This window comes from Balaenoptera acutorostrata, unplaced genomic scaffold, assembly GCF_949987535.1.
Source record: "Balaenoptera acutorostrata unplaced genomic scaffold, mBalAcu1.1 scaffold_320, whole genome shotgun sequence".
In the NCBI taxonomy this organism is placed as follows: Eukaryota; Metazoa; Chordata; class Mammalia; order Artiodactyla; family Balaenopteridae; genus Balaenoptera; species Balaenoptera acutorostrata.
Window position 1 is genome coordinate 9,806 of NW_026645883.1, and position 17,554 is coordinate 27,359.

Here is a 17,554-nt window from a genome sequence, read left to right on the forward strand (position 1 = left end):
AACATGCAGTGAAATTGACATTTTGGGGTATACAGTTCTACGCATTTTAGAATATATAGCTTTGCATTCCCCCATCACAAACAGGATGCAGAACAGGTCCACCCCCACCCCAAACTCCCTTGTGCTATCCCTTTCCAGTCACCCCTCTCTTACCCCTAACCCCTAGTAACCACTGATGGGTTCTTTGTCACTAGAGTTTTGTCTTTTGAGAATGTCATAGAATCACACAGGATGTCGCCTTTGAGACTGGCTGCTTTCACTCAGCAGAATGCCTTTCGGATCCATTCGATTCTCACTTCACCTTTGTGGTCTGCTTATTTAAGCACAGTCCCGTTCCTATAGGATGAGTTAGCATATCTGCACAGACTGCAGAGCTAGGGAAAGAAAGTCCTGCATCCCTCTAAGGGCTGGGCCAAGCTGGTGTACTAGGGAGGGCTTTGAAGGTGGGCGGGAGAAGAGGGTTAAGTGGATTTAAAAATAACAACAAAAAAAAGCCTGGTGGACCTGCTCAGTAAATGTCAGTGGATTTGGACCTTCCCAAATGAGCGTAATTAAGAGTCCTTATGCTGAAAACAGAAAAGTAAATACAGATACATATGCTAATTGGGGACTACTGATAGATGTTCAGGCAGCTGCCTCCTCGTCTCCCCACCACTGTCTCAATCGTTCTCCTGTCCTTCAGTGCTCCCTCTTGGCCCTCCTCCTCCCTCAGGGGTGGCTCCTTCTCAGTGTCTTTGCTGGTTCACCCTCATCTCCCCTAACATGAACACTGAGGTGCCCTCAGCCCCCAGCCCTGCTCTCCGCTCTTACCCACACCCCTTTCCTTAGGTGAGCCTGGTTAGACCCACGGCTTTAACTACAATCCAGACGCCGGCAACGCTCCCATTTTCCCCTCCAGCCTGGACCCACATAGTGTGGCTGGAGCCTCCTTGGCTCGAGAGGATCCTGTCAGATTTCTAGGATCTCAAAGCCAGCTGAGGTCATGCTGGTAGCTTGAGATAGGCCATGGTAGGAGTATGTACACCATAGAGATCACCAAGTGCTACATGTTAGGGTCCTCCAACCCCAGAGCCGCTTGTTGGGCGTTTACCAGCACACCCCCTCTGGCTTCCCGGCATTTCCACTTGAATGTCTAACGAGCATGTCAAACCTAACATGTTGAAAGCTAAGCCACGGATTCCACCCTCCCCTCACCAAAGCTACTGTTTCACTATCTCAGGAAGTAAGAACTCCAGTTTCCTAACTGCTCAAGTCAAACAGCTCGTGCAGTCATTCTCAAGGACCCCCATCACCCCAGAAAATCCTCTCCCTTCAAAACACGCCCAGGAGGTGACCACTCCCCACCACTGCACACACCTCTCTGCCCACTTACTGCCCTCGCCTCCTAGGAATGGTCCTGCCCTGCATTGTCTATGAACCCAGGCAGCCAGAGCATCCTTAAAGTTTTTTAATTGAGATAAAATTCATCATTTTAGCCATCTTAATGTGTACGATTCAGTGGTTTTGAGTATATTCACCACGTTGTACAACCACCACCTGTATCTAGTTCTAAAACATTTTTATCATCCCCAAAGGAAATCCTGTACCACGAGCAGTCCCTCCTCATTCCCTTTCCCTCCAGCCCCTGCGACCACTAATGTCACTAACGTGCCTTCTGTCTCTATGGATCTGCCTGTTCTGGACATTTCATGTAAATGGAATCACCCACTATGTGGCTTTTTGTGTCTGGCTTCTTTCACTTAGCATCCTGTTTTCTAGGTTCATCTGTGTTGCACCATGGATCAGAACTTCATTACTACAACAGTTGAATAATATTCCACTGTACGGAGATAGCACATTTGTTTATCCACTCATCAGGTGGTGGGCATTTGGGTTGTTTCCAGAGACTGTCCTTTTTGAAACTTTGGTCCGATCAAGTGCCTTGTTCCCTGCTCACTATCTTCCTGCCTCCGAAAGCAGAGCCTCAAAAACAGCCAGGCCTGTCTGCCCTCCCCCAGCCCACGGGCCTCCTCGTGGCTTCCTCGACGTGCAGGCACACTCCGGCCTCAGAGCCACCACGCCCGCTGCACCCTCTGCCTGCAACGCTCTTCCTCCAAACAGCCACACAGCTCACCTGCCACTTCACCGAGGTCTCTCCTCAAACGTCATCTTATTGGAGAGACTTCCTCTAACCCCTTCCCCTCCCAAGCACTCCCTTAGGCCCCTCACTCTGCTTTATTTTTTCTCCATGGCTCTCATCACCACTTGACATAATACACATCGATTTGTTTCTTTAGCCTTCCACTGCTGGCACATACACTGCCCGAGGGCTGGACTTCGGCTGTGTGTTCACTTACGAACAGTGCCTAGAAGAGCAGGTGGCACGCGGTAGGTGCTCAACAAATACCTGCTGAATAAATGAACAAACGACTGATTCCCACCTCCCACTCAATGCAAGAGTCCCTCTAGGGCAGCTCTTTCCTCTTGCCCCCGGCCTGCTCCCCTGCGTGCTTCACTAGCTGCTCGCTGTGTGTCGCTGGCCCTGCCCTGTGACCTCATGTGGAAGGTTCCTCTCTGAACTCGTTGTGCTCAAGTGAGAAGAGCAGAGGTACCTTCTGCCTGCTGACACTAGGCTCAGGGCCCTTGTCAGGACACAGGAGAGGGAAATACACTCTGCTCTGCACCGAAACATCCTTCCAACTTGGGATGTAAACATATGACAACACTGATCTCGAAAACTTCTCTCACTCCCAATTCCTTTTTCAAATTCAATGGAGAAGCTAAGGTCTGGAGGGGAAGGAGGAAACGTCTGCCCTAGGCCTTCATGGACAGAATGACAACACAGCCAAGAAACCTTGCCTTGCATCGAATGCCTCCTACGCCCCTCCCGGCCCATCCCTGCACCACTCTCCCCGCTCAGGGGACAGAGGCAGCGGGAGCCCTGGAAAGCAGGGGAGGAGGCTCCCCGGCCCCCTCGGTGGCCGGCCCTCCCCACGGCTGCTCTGCAGGCCTCTGCACTCCCTGTGCCTTGCTGATTATGATATTTCACAGCCCATGGTCACGGTGGCGGGGTGGGATACACAGGCACAGCTCCTAGCAGAGCTCTGCTTATCCCTACCCTTCAAGACGGGGCTGAACAAGACACACCACCAGTTGCTGTTGGGGCCGTGACAGCGGGTGGCTAATGGGGCAGGCGGGGGAGTGCGGGAGTTAGAAACCACGTTCTAGGGTGAGGCTGGGCTCACCAGGGCCCATGGTGAAGGGGCACCAGAGTGGGCATGACCCAGCCAAGAGGCGATGGAGAGAGCATGAAGTTTGTTAGTTCTGTTTATGATCCGGGTGGGGGTCTCCAGGAAGACCAGACGCTGCTTTTAGGGAGCATGGCTCGGAGGTACTTCCCATCCATGCCAATGGGAGGTGGTGGGCGTGGGGAAGGGAGCTGGGTAAAAGGGGAGCAATCCCCCAGATCCAATATGGAAGATGACCTCCAGCTGCTGGAGGGGACTCTAGAGCCATGGGTACTTGGGTGGGGAGGGGTGAGGTATGGGTGCTGGCACTACAGCTGCCAAACAGGCCCTGCCCGCTTCACACCCCCACCAGGGCTACAGGGCCTGGTGTAAGTAGCATGCTAAGTAGATTTATGGTGACACCCTCTGCTCCTCGGGGACGTTGGAGCTTAGCATGCTGGGAGGAATCACACCACGGGATGCAGCCACGCACAGAAAAATCCTAATAATCATCATTGTCATAATAAGAACCTCAGCCAAGGCAACTGGGGAGAAATTAATGGGAAAAAGCACCTATGGGGCTGCCCTGTTCCCCCCGGCTTTCCTTCCAGAGTGGCTTTGCTTTGAAGTCAAAAGATATTTTCCTGGTGAGCCTAAATCTTGAGGGAGGAACCCTAGAAATATGCATTGAAGCTGTGACACGGCAGAGGTCTTGCAGACAGAGCCCTGCCCACAGCCAGGGCAGAGGCGGGGAACAAATGTGCAGAGCGGTGCTCACCCAGGCACCACGGATCCCAGGTCCCAGCTATGCTGACTGTGCTCTGGGTGGACGCTTAACCCCTGCTTTGCAACAGAACTACCAGAAAACCTTTCAGAAATAGGAGTAGCCAGGATGGGCACCTGGCTGGGGGAAGAGGGGTTAGGCAACGTGCCTTGCCTTGGTTGTTCCCTGGGCCAGACCCCTCACCCTCTACCTCCTCTCTGCTTTACTTCAGTGATGAAGTCACAAGTTGGGTGAGAGGTACAGAATGTTGGAGGCATTCCATCTACTTCCCTCATACCCCCCGGGGGATTCAGTGGGAGGTGGGTCATTTCCAGCCAGATCCTAGTTATCTCCTTAATGGAGGGGAAAGAAGGGCCTGGATGATTGGATAATCACACATCCACAGGGAGCAGAAACCTACATCTGCCTCCACAGATGCTGGCAGCCTGCCCTCTCCTCTCTTCCTCATCTCTCTTCACTGCTTCTAGAGTTTGGTTTCTCGTTCAAATTGCTTTGGAAAATAGGAAAGCAGAGGTCCATGTCTTGGGTCACGTCAGCAGGTAGGGAGAGTTTAGGGCAGCTGGGATCACTCCCTAGGGTGCCAGGGATGTATATTTCCTGTGCCTCTACTGCAAAGTAGATGTTGGTAGGTGGATTTATGGGGCCCAGTTGAACAGAGGCCTGGAAGGTCCAGAGCCAGAAAATGGACCCTCAGTTGAATGTCTGACATGGAGAAAGTGGCCTCCCTGTTCTCACCCCACCTCACCCCAAATGGATGTGCAGTTCAGGATGGCAAGTCTGAGAACCACTGGAAGGTCAGCCTTACAGCAAAAGCCCAAGGAGGGAGTCCGGCTGAAGGGGGGCAGTTAGTGAGGACAGGGATTAAGGAGGAGTCTTCCATCGTTTTTGTGCCATGGACCCTCTAACAGTCTGGTAAACCCCACAGACCCCCTTAAGAGAATAACATTTTAATTGCATAAAATAAAACACACGGGGCCACAATGTCAATTAATTATCTTGAAATATAGTTATCAAAGCATTTTAAAAGGGTGTTATAGTAGAATTATGTGCTTCTTAATGCATAAAACAATGAGATTTGGCAGCAGGTCTAATATACACTGTAATTTCAAAGTAGTGATGAGTGTAAATGATATTTTGAGATCCCTGTGACACCTGTAATGCGATATGAAAATATCTGAGATTTCTCTTGGGCTCAGAGTCACAGGTACTACTAAGGCCGCTGTGGTTTGTTTCTATTTCTTAATTAAAGGGAGTGTGAAAGTTCAGGTAGAGGTTAGCAAAAATAAAGATGCAGATTTTTCTCCATTCAGGGTCAAGGATGCCTTGGTGAGTCAGTGGGCCCCCATCCTGGATTAAGAACCCCTGGACTAAAAGGAAGCCTGGGAGGGGCCCATGGGGCCGGCACCACAACCTTGCAGGGCTGTGTGGGGAGAAGGGCCAGAGGAACTGCAGGCTGGACAGACTGACTAACAGGAACAAATGCGAAAATGAATTTAAATAAATACAAGGTTGCGGGCTGGGCTCCCTGACAGGCCTGAAACACATGTGGAATGGAAAATGAGGGTGATGGATAAAAATAAAGCCAAGATTAACAGGAGAACAAGAGCAACCTCCCCTTCTCACTGCCGCCTCATCCCTACAAATAAAACCAATATTCTGGAATATGGCCTTTTCTCCCCGTCATTTGCTTTCTTTTACTTATCTGTTTGGTGATGTTTTCTCCTTGGGGAGGTGGGTAATTCCGTTTGTTTTTTTTTTCCAATGCCCCTCAAACAAATGAATAGTGTCATCTCCTGCCTGAAATAGGAATTAGCTCCTGCCAGATGTGTTCCCACTCACCTCTGTGTTGCAGCCGCCCCCAATGCATCACCTCCCCCTCACCTTCCCACCAGCCATGCTGGAGGTGGGAGACCCACCTGCTTGGTGGGACCAAACCTCTGAGAATGGGGAGCCATGGCTGTAAGTAGGGAGATGAGCAAGAGGCACAGGAGTGTTTAAGGCCAAGCTCTGAGACCCACCGGCTGTGTGACCTTGGGGAAGCCCCTTAACCTCTCTGAACCTCAACTTCGTTTTCCCTAGAAAGGACACAATAATACACATATCTTCCAGGGCTGGGAATAAGAATTGTTAGGATTTAAAGAGTGCTTTTTATGGGCCAGGCACTGTTCTAAATACACATATTGACCCATTTAATCCTCATAATAGCTCTATGAGCTAAGTATTATTACTGCCTCCATTTTGCAAATAATAAAACTGGATCAGAGAGGATAAATGAGTCCCCTAAGGTTACACAGAACAAAAGTGGCTGCGCCAGGATTTGAACCCAGGCAGTCTGGCTTCAAAGCCCTTATTTGTAACCACTCTAGCTGGCTCTTTCTTCCTAACCCATGAAGGGCCAGGCTGCCCCAGGTGGTATCTAATAAAGAAGCACGTGGGTGGGAAGGGAGAGGCTGGGGGCAGGGCATGAGGCCCACAGCGGCGCCAGGCCCCTCTGCCCAAAGCGGAGAGCAGAAGTGGCTGAAGCAAGTTCAGGGAGGGAGGATGGGCCAATGTTGGGGGCTGGTTAGCGTTAGGGTTAGGGAAGCTTCAGGCGGTGCCCTCCGCCTTCCCACCCAGGTCCTCTTGGACGAAAAGAGTGTTAGGATTTATAGTCTTCAGGCTGACTGCTCCAACCCATGGTTTCCCAGCAGTGGCCACTGAGGCACAGAGTGGGGACATGACTTGCCTGGAATCCCTCTGTGAATGAGGTGTGGGACTGGGCTTCCCTGCTCGCTCCACCACCGTCTCCGGGTGCTCCGGACGGGTCTGGTAGCAGAGTGCTATAGTCAGAGTTCAAAACCCTGGGTCGATGTGAACACGGGAGAGCCTCAGTCACAAAGGCTGAAGACGGCCACTCAGTGTCCTCCTGAGAAGCGTTCTGAAGGTGGTTTCTAGTGGACTTATTAGGTTTCATTGTAATGGGCCTGGCGTTCTCTGGCTTCTTGCAAACACCTTAAGAGGAAATTGGCTATAGGGCAGGAGAGCCTCAAGTCACATGCTAGGAAGCACCTGCCGGCTGGAACAGGTGGTCAAGGGAGGTGGGAGGGTTTTCTGTGCGGGAGACGTTGCTGCGTTTCCCTGCTTCCACCCATGGCCCCTGACAGCCCATTTTTAACACAGCCATCAGGGGGCTCCTAAAGAAAGATGACTCAGAACACATCAGCTGGCTCCCGTTGGGGCTCACAGTCACAGAAGAACACCTCCCCGTCGCTGGCAGGCCTGGCGCCGTAACGTTTGTTGAGTGAATGAATGCATCATCCCCCACCTGTGTACATTTCCATATAGTCCCTCACAGAGGCCAGGGGGCTTCGGGCAGCCAGCAAATTAATGAGGTCTGAAGGCCATTCTGTAATGACTGCAATTCCCAGAATAGGGCAGAACCGGGCAGCAGAAGCCTCTCTGGGGGGATATTGGCACCCCACTCTCCACTCCGACCCCTCTCCTCTGCAAACATATTCTCAAGGACAGCAGCAAATCTGTTCTGAGAAGCTGTGGGTCAGAAGTAAAGTGGATCAAATGCTCCCAACTCCTGAGAATAAAGGTAGCATATAACACGGATGGTATTTCTCCTAATGAGCATGTGAGAGGAACTGTCCATTTTTAGCCCAGTCAACTGGGCAGGGTCATGCATAGTACAGAAACAGTATTTATCAACAATCCCCTTTGCTGGAATTTGTAAAGCAGCCAGAGGCACGGATGGGCTTCCATACTCCCTGCCTCTGGCCCCCAACCCTTCGGAGGCAGGAGGCAGATAATCCACTTGCAACTAAGTAGAAGAGTGGCTTTTTAGGACAACGGAACAGAAACTGCCAACCCTCCCAATCAGTGCAGATGGGAAAACATGACAGCCTGTGGCTGGCTCAGCTGTAGGTAGGACTGGGGAGGGCTGCAGGCAAGATCAGGAGAGGAAAAGTTGACCAAACTGGGGAAAATGCAAAGATCATGTTGAGGGCAAGGAAGTGGATAAGGATATGGTAGGGATCCAAGTGGGTGAGTGTGTAGCTACTCCCTGTGGCTTCCCAGAACAGCAGCGAGGAGGAGACAAGAGAACGCCCAGCAGCCGAGCTGGGGGAATGTGGCTGCCAAGGCCTTTCATTTGAAACTCAGAGATGAGCTCCCATACCAAGGCCGACTCCTGGGGCCTTTGCCTTGAGATTCTTTTGGTGTGATTTGCATTACAACCATCTATTTGCATCTCAGCTGTCACACGGTACCAATGGATGGTTGTTGGTTTCAGCCCACTGCCCCTTTCTCCTCTGGCTGCTGTAAGTTTTCTACAGCCGGGCAAAGGGGAAGAAATTACTCAGCGAGGCTTGACAATAGGGATGCAGTCCTTGGGACAGAGAAAGGGCCTCTTTCAAGCACCTCTGTTGTCTTGAAGGGTCTGGCAGAGCCTGAGGTTCAGTGAGAGGCTGAGTAGAATCTTGGATGTGGAAGGGATGGCAGGCATTATCTAGTTTTTGTGAATTAGATTAGCATTCTTATTAGGAAAGACTGCCACAAAGGGCTGACTGAGAGGTTAAACTGCTTCCTCCTTCCCTTCCTGTTTTCCAGCAGCACCCTCTACTGCCCCACAGTGGACCTTTGAGGTCACCTTCCTACACGAACTCAGCCGGATTTAGGCTTCAGCATAAGGGTACTGACTGATGATCCAGTTTGGATAAAGCCCTGGGCCACCTCATTGCTTCTTTTATCATTTAATCATGCTTTTAACTCAACCAAAATAAACTTCTGCGTGCCCCGCAAGTGCCAGGCAGAGTATGAGGCAGTGGGTTACACTGGTGAGCAAAAGCAGACCTGCTCCTACCTGCGGGTCATTCAGCCTAATGGGAAGACAGATACTCTTGAGACCACCACACTAATAACTGCAAAATCACACTCACAATGAGTGCAAGGGAGAACCACATGTTCTAGAGACTCTACAACAAATGGATCTGACCTCTCCTCATGCTCCCTTCCCTTCTCCAGATCTGCTCAATAAACATTTTCCTGCCATACCTAGCAAATCCAGAGTCACTTTCAACCCAGACACAAATCCCAACAGATGGAGTCTCCCCTCAGAAAGAGAAGTCGGAAAAATGACAATTTAGAAAAATCTTTTACAACAGCTCTTGATTCCTCTTTGAGGTTCTCTGATTTTTCCCAGACATTGGACACTTGGGCAGCGCTGCAAGTACCTGTGGCTGCTGTCTTTTGTTCCTGTTGGTGATGTGGCTGAACACTCCACCTTGGGAACCTGGGGCCTGACCATCAGCACCCAAGACTAGGCTTCGGGAGCATTTACCTGGCCAGATCTGCATCCCTCCAGAGTTTTGGAGAGCGGAGAAGAGACGGGAGATGCAAAAGAGCAGGGCAATTGAGAAAGCAATTTCTCTCTCTCTCTTATTTAGAAACCAGCCCAGGACCACATCTGGGGTTGGTTTGGGTGCTGCCCTATGGGGAGACTGGAAGATGCTCCCGGTGACCTTAGGGTGGGATAGTCTGGGCTGCCTCTCCTCCTCTCTCTGCACCTCACTGTGCCCTGGAGAAGCGGGACCCTGTGGGAAGGAGGCCAGTCCTCTACTGTCAGAGACACTGGCCAAATCCCAGGGGAGAGCAACGGAGTGGTCCCTGGTGGTGTTGGGCGTCCTGTTCACAGTGGGCGTGCTGATGGCTGTGTCTGAGTGGGGAGGGGTCACTAGGGCAGGCTGGATCCAGACGCCCCTCAGCATTCCTGCAGATGCATCAGACAGCCTTCCCGCAAAGGGAGCCTGAGGTAAAACCCAAGAGGTCAGAGTAACCTTGAAATCCCTCAACAAGTTGCAGGGCCCTGGGAATTCTGGCCCTGCTGGTGGTGATGTCCCTGGACCCACCTGGTTAACATCTGTGTGTGGCAGGCACCATGCTAAGTCCTATACACGTATCATCTGATCTCCTCCTCTCCACATACCTTGTTGATACCCTTTGTGGCAGAGACAACAATTTAGCTGCTTCCCCACATTCCCCAGCCTTCAGGCAGTGAGGTGGGGGCACCTAACTAGTACTGGCTGATGGGCCCTGAGTGGAAGTCACACTTCTGGGATGAAGCATAGAAGAGCTGGTGCTTAACCCTTTAGCTGCCTCCTGCTTCCTGCAGCAACCGCAATCCTGCAGAGTGTGCACCTGAGTGACCACACAGAGGAGGGTCTCCCTGCCCACCCTTGCCGGACAAGTAGTCCAAGTGAGAAATCAACTGCTCTTTCAGAGTTAATTTGTTCCTGCGCTAGAAACTGACTTATACATTGTCTTTTTATTTCTTTTTTACACAGATGAGCAAAGTGAGGCTTAGAAAGGGTCCGTGACTCACCCAAGGTCACAGAGCTAATAAATGGCAAGGCTGGCCTTGAACACAGGCCTCGGCTGATTCCTTGGCTTGGCATTCAAGGCCCCCCGAGGCCTATGTCCCAGCCCACCTTGCCAGCAGCCCACTGCACAATCCCTGATCAGTTGCACGGGTTACTGCCTGTTCCCTCCATCTACTTACAGGTTTCTCCCTCCGGTCCTCCATGTGGGCCACAGCTTGGCCCCCACCACCCCTCCTGAGGACCCTTTCACCATCTGATTTATACCGCAAGGCTCAGCCCTAGTCTCCCCTCTCACCATAGAGTCTTTCCTGATCCTCCCAGCCCCTACTTCCCCCCTCCTCAGCTGAGCTCTGGAGCCTCAATGCCTATAGTCACTGGACCCTGGACCCACGCTGCTTCCAGGGTCTCTCTTCCCTTGGGCATTATTATCAGCCTGAAACCTAGGATGGGGTTTTCTTCTGAGGTTCTCATTCACACAGCGGTCTCCAAAGGGGGACCTGCACTCCCAGGGGATACAAGATGATCCACTGGGGTGTGAGAAAATGTTAGAATCTGTTTTTATACTTGTTTGTCTCCACCTTTTAAACTTCCCACATTATTGTATATGTTTTAAAATTACATATTACATTTGCATAAACACATTTGGCCCCATGGGGCAGGGACCATGGATTCCACTTCCTGGACTCCCTGAAGTGGCCAGATATAGCTGCTTGTAAACAGTAGATGCGGACTTCCCTGGTGGCACAGTGGTTAATAATCCACCTGCCAATGCAGGGGACACGGGTTCGATCCCTGGTCCGGGAAGATCCCACATGCCGCGGAGCAACTAAGCCCGTGCGCCACAACTACTGAAGCCACGCGCCTAAACCCCGCGAGCCACAAATGAGCCCACGTGCCACAACTACTGAAGCCCACGTGCCTAAAGCCCATGCTCCACAACAAGAGAAGCCACCGCAATGAGAAGTCCACGCACCACAACGAAGAGTAGCCCCCGCTCGCCACAACTAGAGAAAGCCCTCACGCAGCAACGAAGACCCAATGCAGCCAAAAATAAAAAATAAATAAATTAAAAACAAAAAACAAAAACAGTAGATGCTCAGTACATACTTCAATTATCTCAGGTATGGAAAGACTTAGCAGGAGATGGAGGCATGTGTGCACGCACGTATGTGTACACACATGAACAGAAACGTGACTGTGCCCATACACACACACACACACACACACACACACACACAGGCCAACTTGCCCTTGTGAACCTGAGTCCTTGGGGGGACTGTGTCCAGTTGAGAGAAGCTGACAGGAGACAGGAGAGGGGCCAGGAAGTGAAGAGGAACCAGGCCTGGAGCAAGGCCAGTATGGCCACGTGTGAGGAGTAATTGCAGAGAACACCTCGGGCGGGAAAACCTAATGGAATTCCTGAGCAGAGTGGGCCAGGGGAGCAGCGGTAATAAATAGAAATCCTATTAAGGTTGTGACTGCTGACGGGCAGGGGAGGTAGGGCAAGGGGAGGGGAGGGGAGGAGGCAGGCTGAGAGGGTCCTGAAGGGATGGAAGTTGCCCCATCCAGGCCCGGCCCTTGGCCTAATGACACAGGGCGTAGCTAGGCTCACGGGAGCTGCAGCCCTGCCGGAGCCTCCTCCCTCCTGTCCCTCTTGAGCTCCCTCTCACCCGTGGCCCATGTCCCTCCCTCTTAAGATTGGCCTCAGCCTGGCTGGCCCTTGGGCAAGGGGATGCAGGTGTCCTGGACCCTCTGGAGTCTCTTTATGGCCTGGGATCCTCTGGAAGGCACTTACACTCCTTGCAAGGAAAAGGCAGGGTCAGTATTACCCCAAAAGCAGGAATAAGACTTTTCCAAAGTCAGCATTTATACAAGAGCCTCTACCTTTTAAATTTTATATTTTTTGTGTGTATGTTTTAAAATGTACATACTAGGTTAGTATGATGGTCATGTATATACATTTCTAAATATAGAACTATACATTGGGGGTGTGTGCTCAAACATTTTTTACAGGGTGTAGGGGGGTTGGTCCAAAAGTTTAGAGACTACTAATTTTTGCAGCCTTATTTATCCTCAGAACATAGCAGGGGAGGCTGCAGCAATGTTTGTTTCTATTTTATAGATGGGGACCTGGGAGCCCAGTGACCCCTGGCATCCCTTCCAGGGTTGCACAGCCCGGGCCGGGTGCTGGGCTGGATGGCCATGCGTTCTGGGACTCACCTCATCCTTGTCCACCACCTGGATAAAGAGGGGGAGGGCAAAGCCGACCTGTGCCAGCTCAGTGATGGCCACGCTGTACTCGGAGCTGTTGAACTCTGGGGCATTGTCATTGATGTCAATCACCAGGATGTTGAAGGTTGTGGTCACTGTGGCATCAGATGGGGTGCGGTCATCATTCAGCTCTGTGCCCTGCAGATAGAGGAATAAACACCCCAGGGATGAAGGTGGCCATAGTCACAATAAAAGTCATCATTTACCAGGGCTCTCTCAATGCTGGGCACTGCGCCTTATGTGAATTATCCCATCTAATCCTCACCATAACCCCAGGAGGAAGATTCTATCATTAGCATCCCTATTTTACTGATCTCCATTACCAATGGGGAAACTGAAGCTCAGAGAGGTTAAGTAACTTGTACAAGGACACACAGCCAGAGTAAGTATCAAACTCAGGCAGTGGGATTCTAGAACCAAGGGGATGAGGTGGGGTGGGGAAGACAAGATAGATTTAGGGGTTCATCTAGGGGCAAAGGGAGAGTCTTTATTCATTTGGCAAATGATGAAACTGAGGCCAAGAACATTTGTGCTAGCAGATAATCAAGACTTAATTCAGCATCTGCTATGGACTGAACACTGTGCTAGGCACTGTGAAGGTCTGGGTTGGACTCAGAAATAGATGGACTCAGACACCTGGGCACCCAGTCTCTGGGCCAGAGTCCTTGGGCCACAAAATACCCATTCCCAGTCCCATGCCAACCTTTTGAACCAGAATCTCTGGGCAAGAGGCCCAGGACTAGGTATCTTTTACCAGCTCCGCAAGGGATTTGGATTCACAGCCAAGTGTGGGAACTCATCCTTATATTTTATATAAAGATGGAAAAGCTGAGCTCAGGGTTGCACAGTGAGTTGGCGCTGGGACTAGGGAGCAGCTCTCTCCATTGGAGCTGCCTGCCTCCTTAGGAAGGGAGCAGAGACAGGAGGGGAGGCTGGGAGAGGGCCTCAGGCTTGGCTCCGGATGGGGGAAAGGACGTGTTAGCTTGCCCTCCCCCGCTGACCCGCATGTGCACATCCGGGTAGAGAGGACAGAGCCAGTGGGCGAGTCAGGGCTAATCAATCCATCGCTGTCACAGGCCTTCTCAAGGTCAAGGAGAGCAATGAAGGGCCAGGCTGCACCATCCTTCCCACACCAATGGAAGGGCCTCCTTCCCAGAGCCCCTCTCCTCAGTCCTTGTACCACCCCCTCCTCTCAATCGAAGGTTGGGGCTGGGGAGGACCCCTCTGGCCCAGGCAGCATCTGTACCCTAAATGGGTTTCCCAGGGAATGCCTCAGCAAGTTATTGATTTTAATTAAAACCAATCATGAGTGGCAGGGGGCTGCAGGGGGCAGGGGGCTATGGCTGCATCCCACTTTCCTGGGTGGGGACCACCACAGCTTCTGCCCCCTGCCCGCTGCATTGCTGTTTCCTAACCAGGTAATAGCCCCAGGGAAGCCACAAGAATTAGAAATGGGAGAAAACCCCAGAAATGAGGTAAACCTAAGAATCTGAGTTGGCTATATTAGAACTTGAAATCATGGGATAATAGAGGGGACCACGCGGTGTGCACCCACTTGTGCCTCCTCACCCCTGAAATGGAGATGAAAGTTGCAATCCTCTGCAGTTGTCGATAAGGGCTGAGAAATGCCCAGCAGAGGGCCCCTGACAAGGCCCACATGTGACAAGCGTTGGCCCTTTCTGACAGGGGCCCTGGGCACAAGCCCCGGGAATCAGTGCAGGGTAAGGGAACAGAAGTGACCCGCCTCCTGGACCCTCTGCCTGGGCACCGCTGGAGGCGGGCACCACAGCATGGGCATCCCCTCTACCCATGATGGAGGTGCCCACCGCCTACTCTCACCTTCACAGTCAGGATGAAGCCATGGCTGTACAGGGGGTTCTCCCGGTCCAGCAGGCCGTTCAAGGTCAGCGCCCCACTGATGTAATCCAGGGCAAAGATGCTGTTGGTATTCCCTGCAAGAGGGAGAAGAATTCAGGATGTGACTGGGGCCCAGGGCAGGTGGACATGGGGCTGGGGCCAGGGCTCCTCTCTGGACATTAAGGACTAATCAGTAACTTAAAATGAATGCTGGCTCCAGGAGTAGTGCAGAGAACTCTGGGGTACAAAGGAGCACATAGCCCAGGTAGCAGATGGCCCTGAATCACAGGATGAGAACATTATGCCCATTCAATCTTCCTCAAGGCTCTCTGACTGAGTCAAGGAGAAAGTCTTGGTTTGGTGCTTATATATCTTTAACAGCCTGTCTAACACTTGCTTCTTTTCCTTTTTAACAGAGAGAGAGCAGGTTTCAGGCTCAGAGCCTTTCAAAGGGAGCAGTGCCCAGTGAGGACTCGGTGACTGCTATGTCTGAATATTTGTGCCCCCCCCAGAATTCATATGGTGAAATCCTAACCTCCAAAGGTGATGGCATTAGCAGGTGGGGCTTTTGGGCTTAGGTCATGAGGGTGAACCCATCCTGAACGGGACTCGTCTCTTATAAAAGAGACGCTGCAGAGCTCCCTTGCCCCTTCCACCGTATGAGGATTCAGCAAAAAGGCGCCACCTGAACCAGGAGGAGGGCCCTCACCCGACTGTGCTGACACCCTGATCTCGGACTTCCAGCCTCCAGAACTGTGAGAAATAAATTTCTACTGTGTATAACCCACCTAGTCTGTGGTATTTTGTTACGGCAGCCACAGTGGACTAAGGCAGTAGCCTTGTTTTGTTCCCCTTGTGCTTATTTTTACGATCATTTCCTATTCTATTCTGTTCTTTCTAGTCTATTCTATTTTACTCTACTTTTCTGTATGGCAGTGATATAAAGTTTCCTTTTACGATAAATATAAGTTAAAAACAAAATTCAATTTTAGAAGTATTTATTAAAATTTAAAATATGTATTTAAAGTACTGGCAAAAATCACGCACAAATGGCACTGGCTCAAATGTACCCCACCCCTCTCTCACCCACCAGCTTTGTCTTATGCTGCCCCACAGGTACCCGGCCCTCACGGTGGCTTCCGCAGTTTCCCCAGATCCATTCCTGCCTCCTGTCTTTCATCGTTCGCCTTGCCTCTCGGCTTCGCCGCCCTTCCTCCCACCCAGTGCCAGCCCCTCCTCCTCTTGCTCCAGGAAGATGGTCCTAATCTCTCTCGCTTACAACTCGGGCCCTACAGGCAGTAGCTGCTGCTCTGTTTGTTCCCCAGTTGCTTCCCGTGTGTTAATGTGCTCCTTTCACCCAGCCTAAAAGTCCCCTGAAGATGGGGGACTTTCACGACCATTCCTCAAGGTACCTGGATAATGGCGGGCACACAGTGGCAAGCATGTTCCTGAAGGATGGCTGCTTCCAGCCCACCTGGGCCCCCATACTTGCCCCTGTGCCCTTCTCATCAGGCTGTGAGTTCACTGGGAAACCCTCAATTCCACTCCCCTCTCCTCCTCATTAACCAGTGTGTTGGTTCATTCAAATACTCGCTCGCTCACTGCCATTCATTCACATATTCAGCAGTCCCCTGGACGGGTTGTCCTATGGCCAGGCCCTGTGCTTGGTGCTGTGGGGGACGCAGAGGTCACTCTGCCAGGATTTCTGACGCTGAAGCACTTACAGCCTCGTAAGGGAGCTCTGACACCCACAAGAATCAGCATCTCAGTTCACAGCAGGGAGAGGCTGTTCACACACAGGAAGGCTCAAAGAAGGAATGCTTCATGGAGGAGGTGACATTAATTCCTTACACCACTGTCTAGCTCTGTGACCTTGGGCAACTTATCTAACCGCTTTGCATCCTGGTCTCTTCATTTGTGAAATGAGGATAATAATGGATCTATCTCATAGGGTTATGAGAATTAAATGCATGAGAAAAAATATATACACATGTACAGGCTTCGAACAGTTCCCGGCACAAAATAAGTACTTCATAAATGTTGTTTGAGCTGGACCGTGGAAGACAGGCGGGATTGGGGAAGGGGTTGGATGGACATGTATTCCATAGGCGGGAACTAACATCCAGGCCTCCAACACACAAGGTGCACCCCAGGATTGCCCATGGAAGCTGCTGTATCTCCCCGCTCCGCCCCTTCCCCGGCTCTAAAGGGATCCGCACACAGGCTCGTATCCTCTCTTGGATTAACTAGGGCAAAAGTAGAGGGGAGACAACGTCCTTCTCTAACTTTAGACTCTGAGGCAGGGGCCGTTCTCAGCCCCCCTGTGCTGGCCGGCAAGGTGGCCCACTCCCAGCCCACTGCAGAGGTTGTCTGGGGCAGGGGAGAGGCTGCTGACTGCAGAGCCCGGCCGGGTCTCACGTCGCTCTCAGACTGTGGGCTTTGGAGACTCTGACCTGGGCCAGGCCAGGGAGGGGACGTCACTCCAGCCTCCACCTTGCCTAAGCCTGCGTCCTGCAGCCTGGGTACCCTCCTGCGGGCTTTTGTACAGCTGCCCTTGTGGAGTGGGGAGGAAAGAGTTGCAAGGAGGCATACACATGCATGAATATAAAGGAGTTTTTTTAGCTAGGAATTCTGCTGCTGGGGAAACAAGAGGACATGTGCTTTCATCTGCTCATCATTAGCTAATCCAGGCAGCGAACAATTATTGAGCTCCTACAATGTACCTGGGACACCTTCCGGTGGAGGATGTAGCCCTCAACCAGGTATGCCCGTGACAGGGTGATCAGTGCTGAGGTGGCTGAAGCATGGACAGCGCAGGGTGCTTTAGGGGCCGGGTCCTCAGAGCCCCTAAACGCTGAGCTGCAGGGCTGCCCTAAGGCAAGACCTCCAGCCTCTTGCCTCTCACACCCTCTTCCCCACCACCACACACACAGGCATGGGCCCCGCCTCCTCAGCGCCCCTGTCCGGCATCCCATCATTCCAGAGTTTCATATAAATTTATTCTTCCCAATAAAGGAAGCAATCAATGTTTACATGTGATTCAACTTTTATCTTTGCCAGTTTTTTCCTATAAA

The 17,554-nt window shown here is 51.7% G+C and overlaps 1 protein-coding gene across 1 annotated transcript in view; it reads right to left on the bottom strand.

Moving 5' to 3' along the window:
* Positions 1 to 12,425: 12,425 nt before the first annotated feature.
* Positions 12,426 to 17,554, bottom strand: part of LOC130706713 (cadherin-23-like) — a 210,677-nt gene continuing 205,548 nt past the window's right edge. Inside the window, exons 10-11 of the mRNA XM_057539416.1 lie at positions 14,463 to 14,575; positions 12,426 to 12,761 (exon numbers count right to left, since the gene is read on the bottom strand). Of these exons, the coding sequence (XP_057395399.1) occupies positions 12,426 to 12,761; positions 14,463 to 14,575 (449 nt within the window). The remainder of the gene's footprint in view (positions 12,762 to 14,462; positions 14,576 to 17,554) is intronic.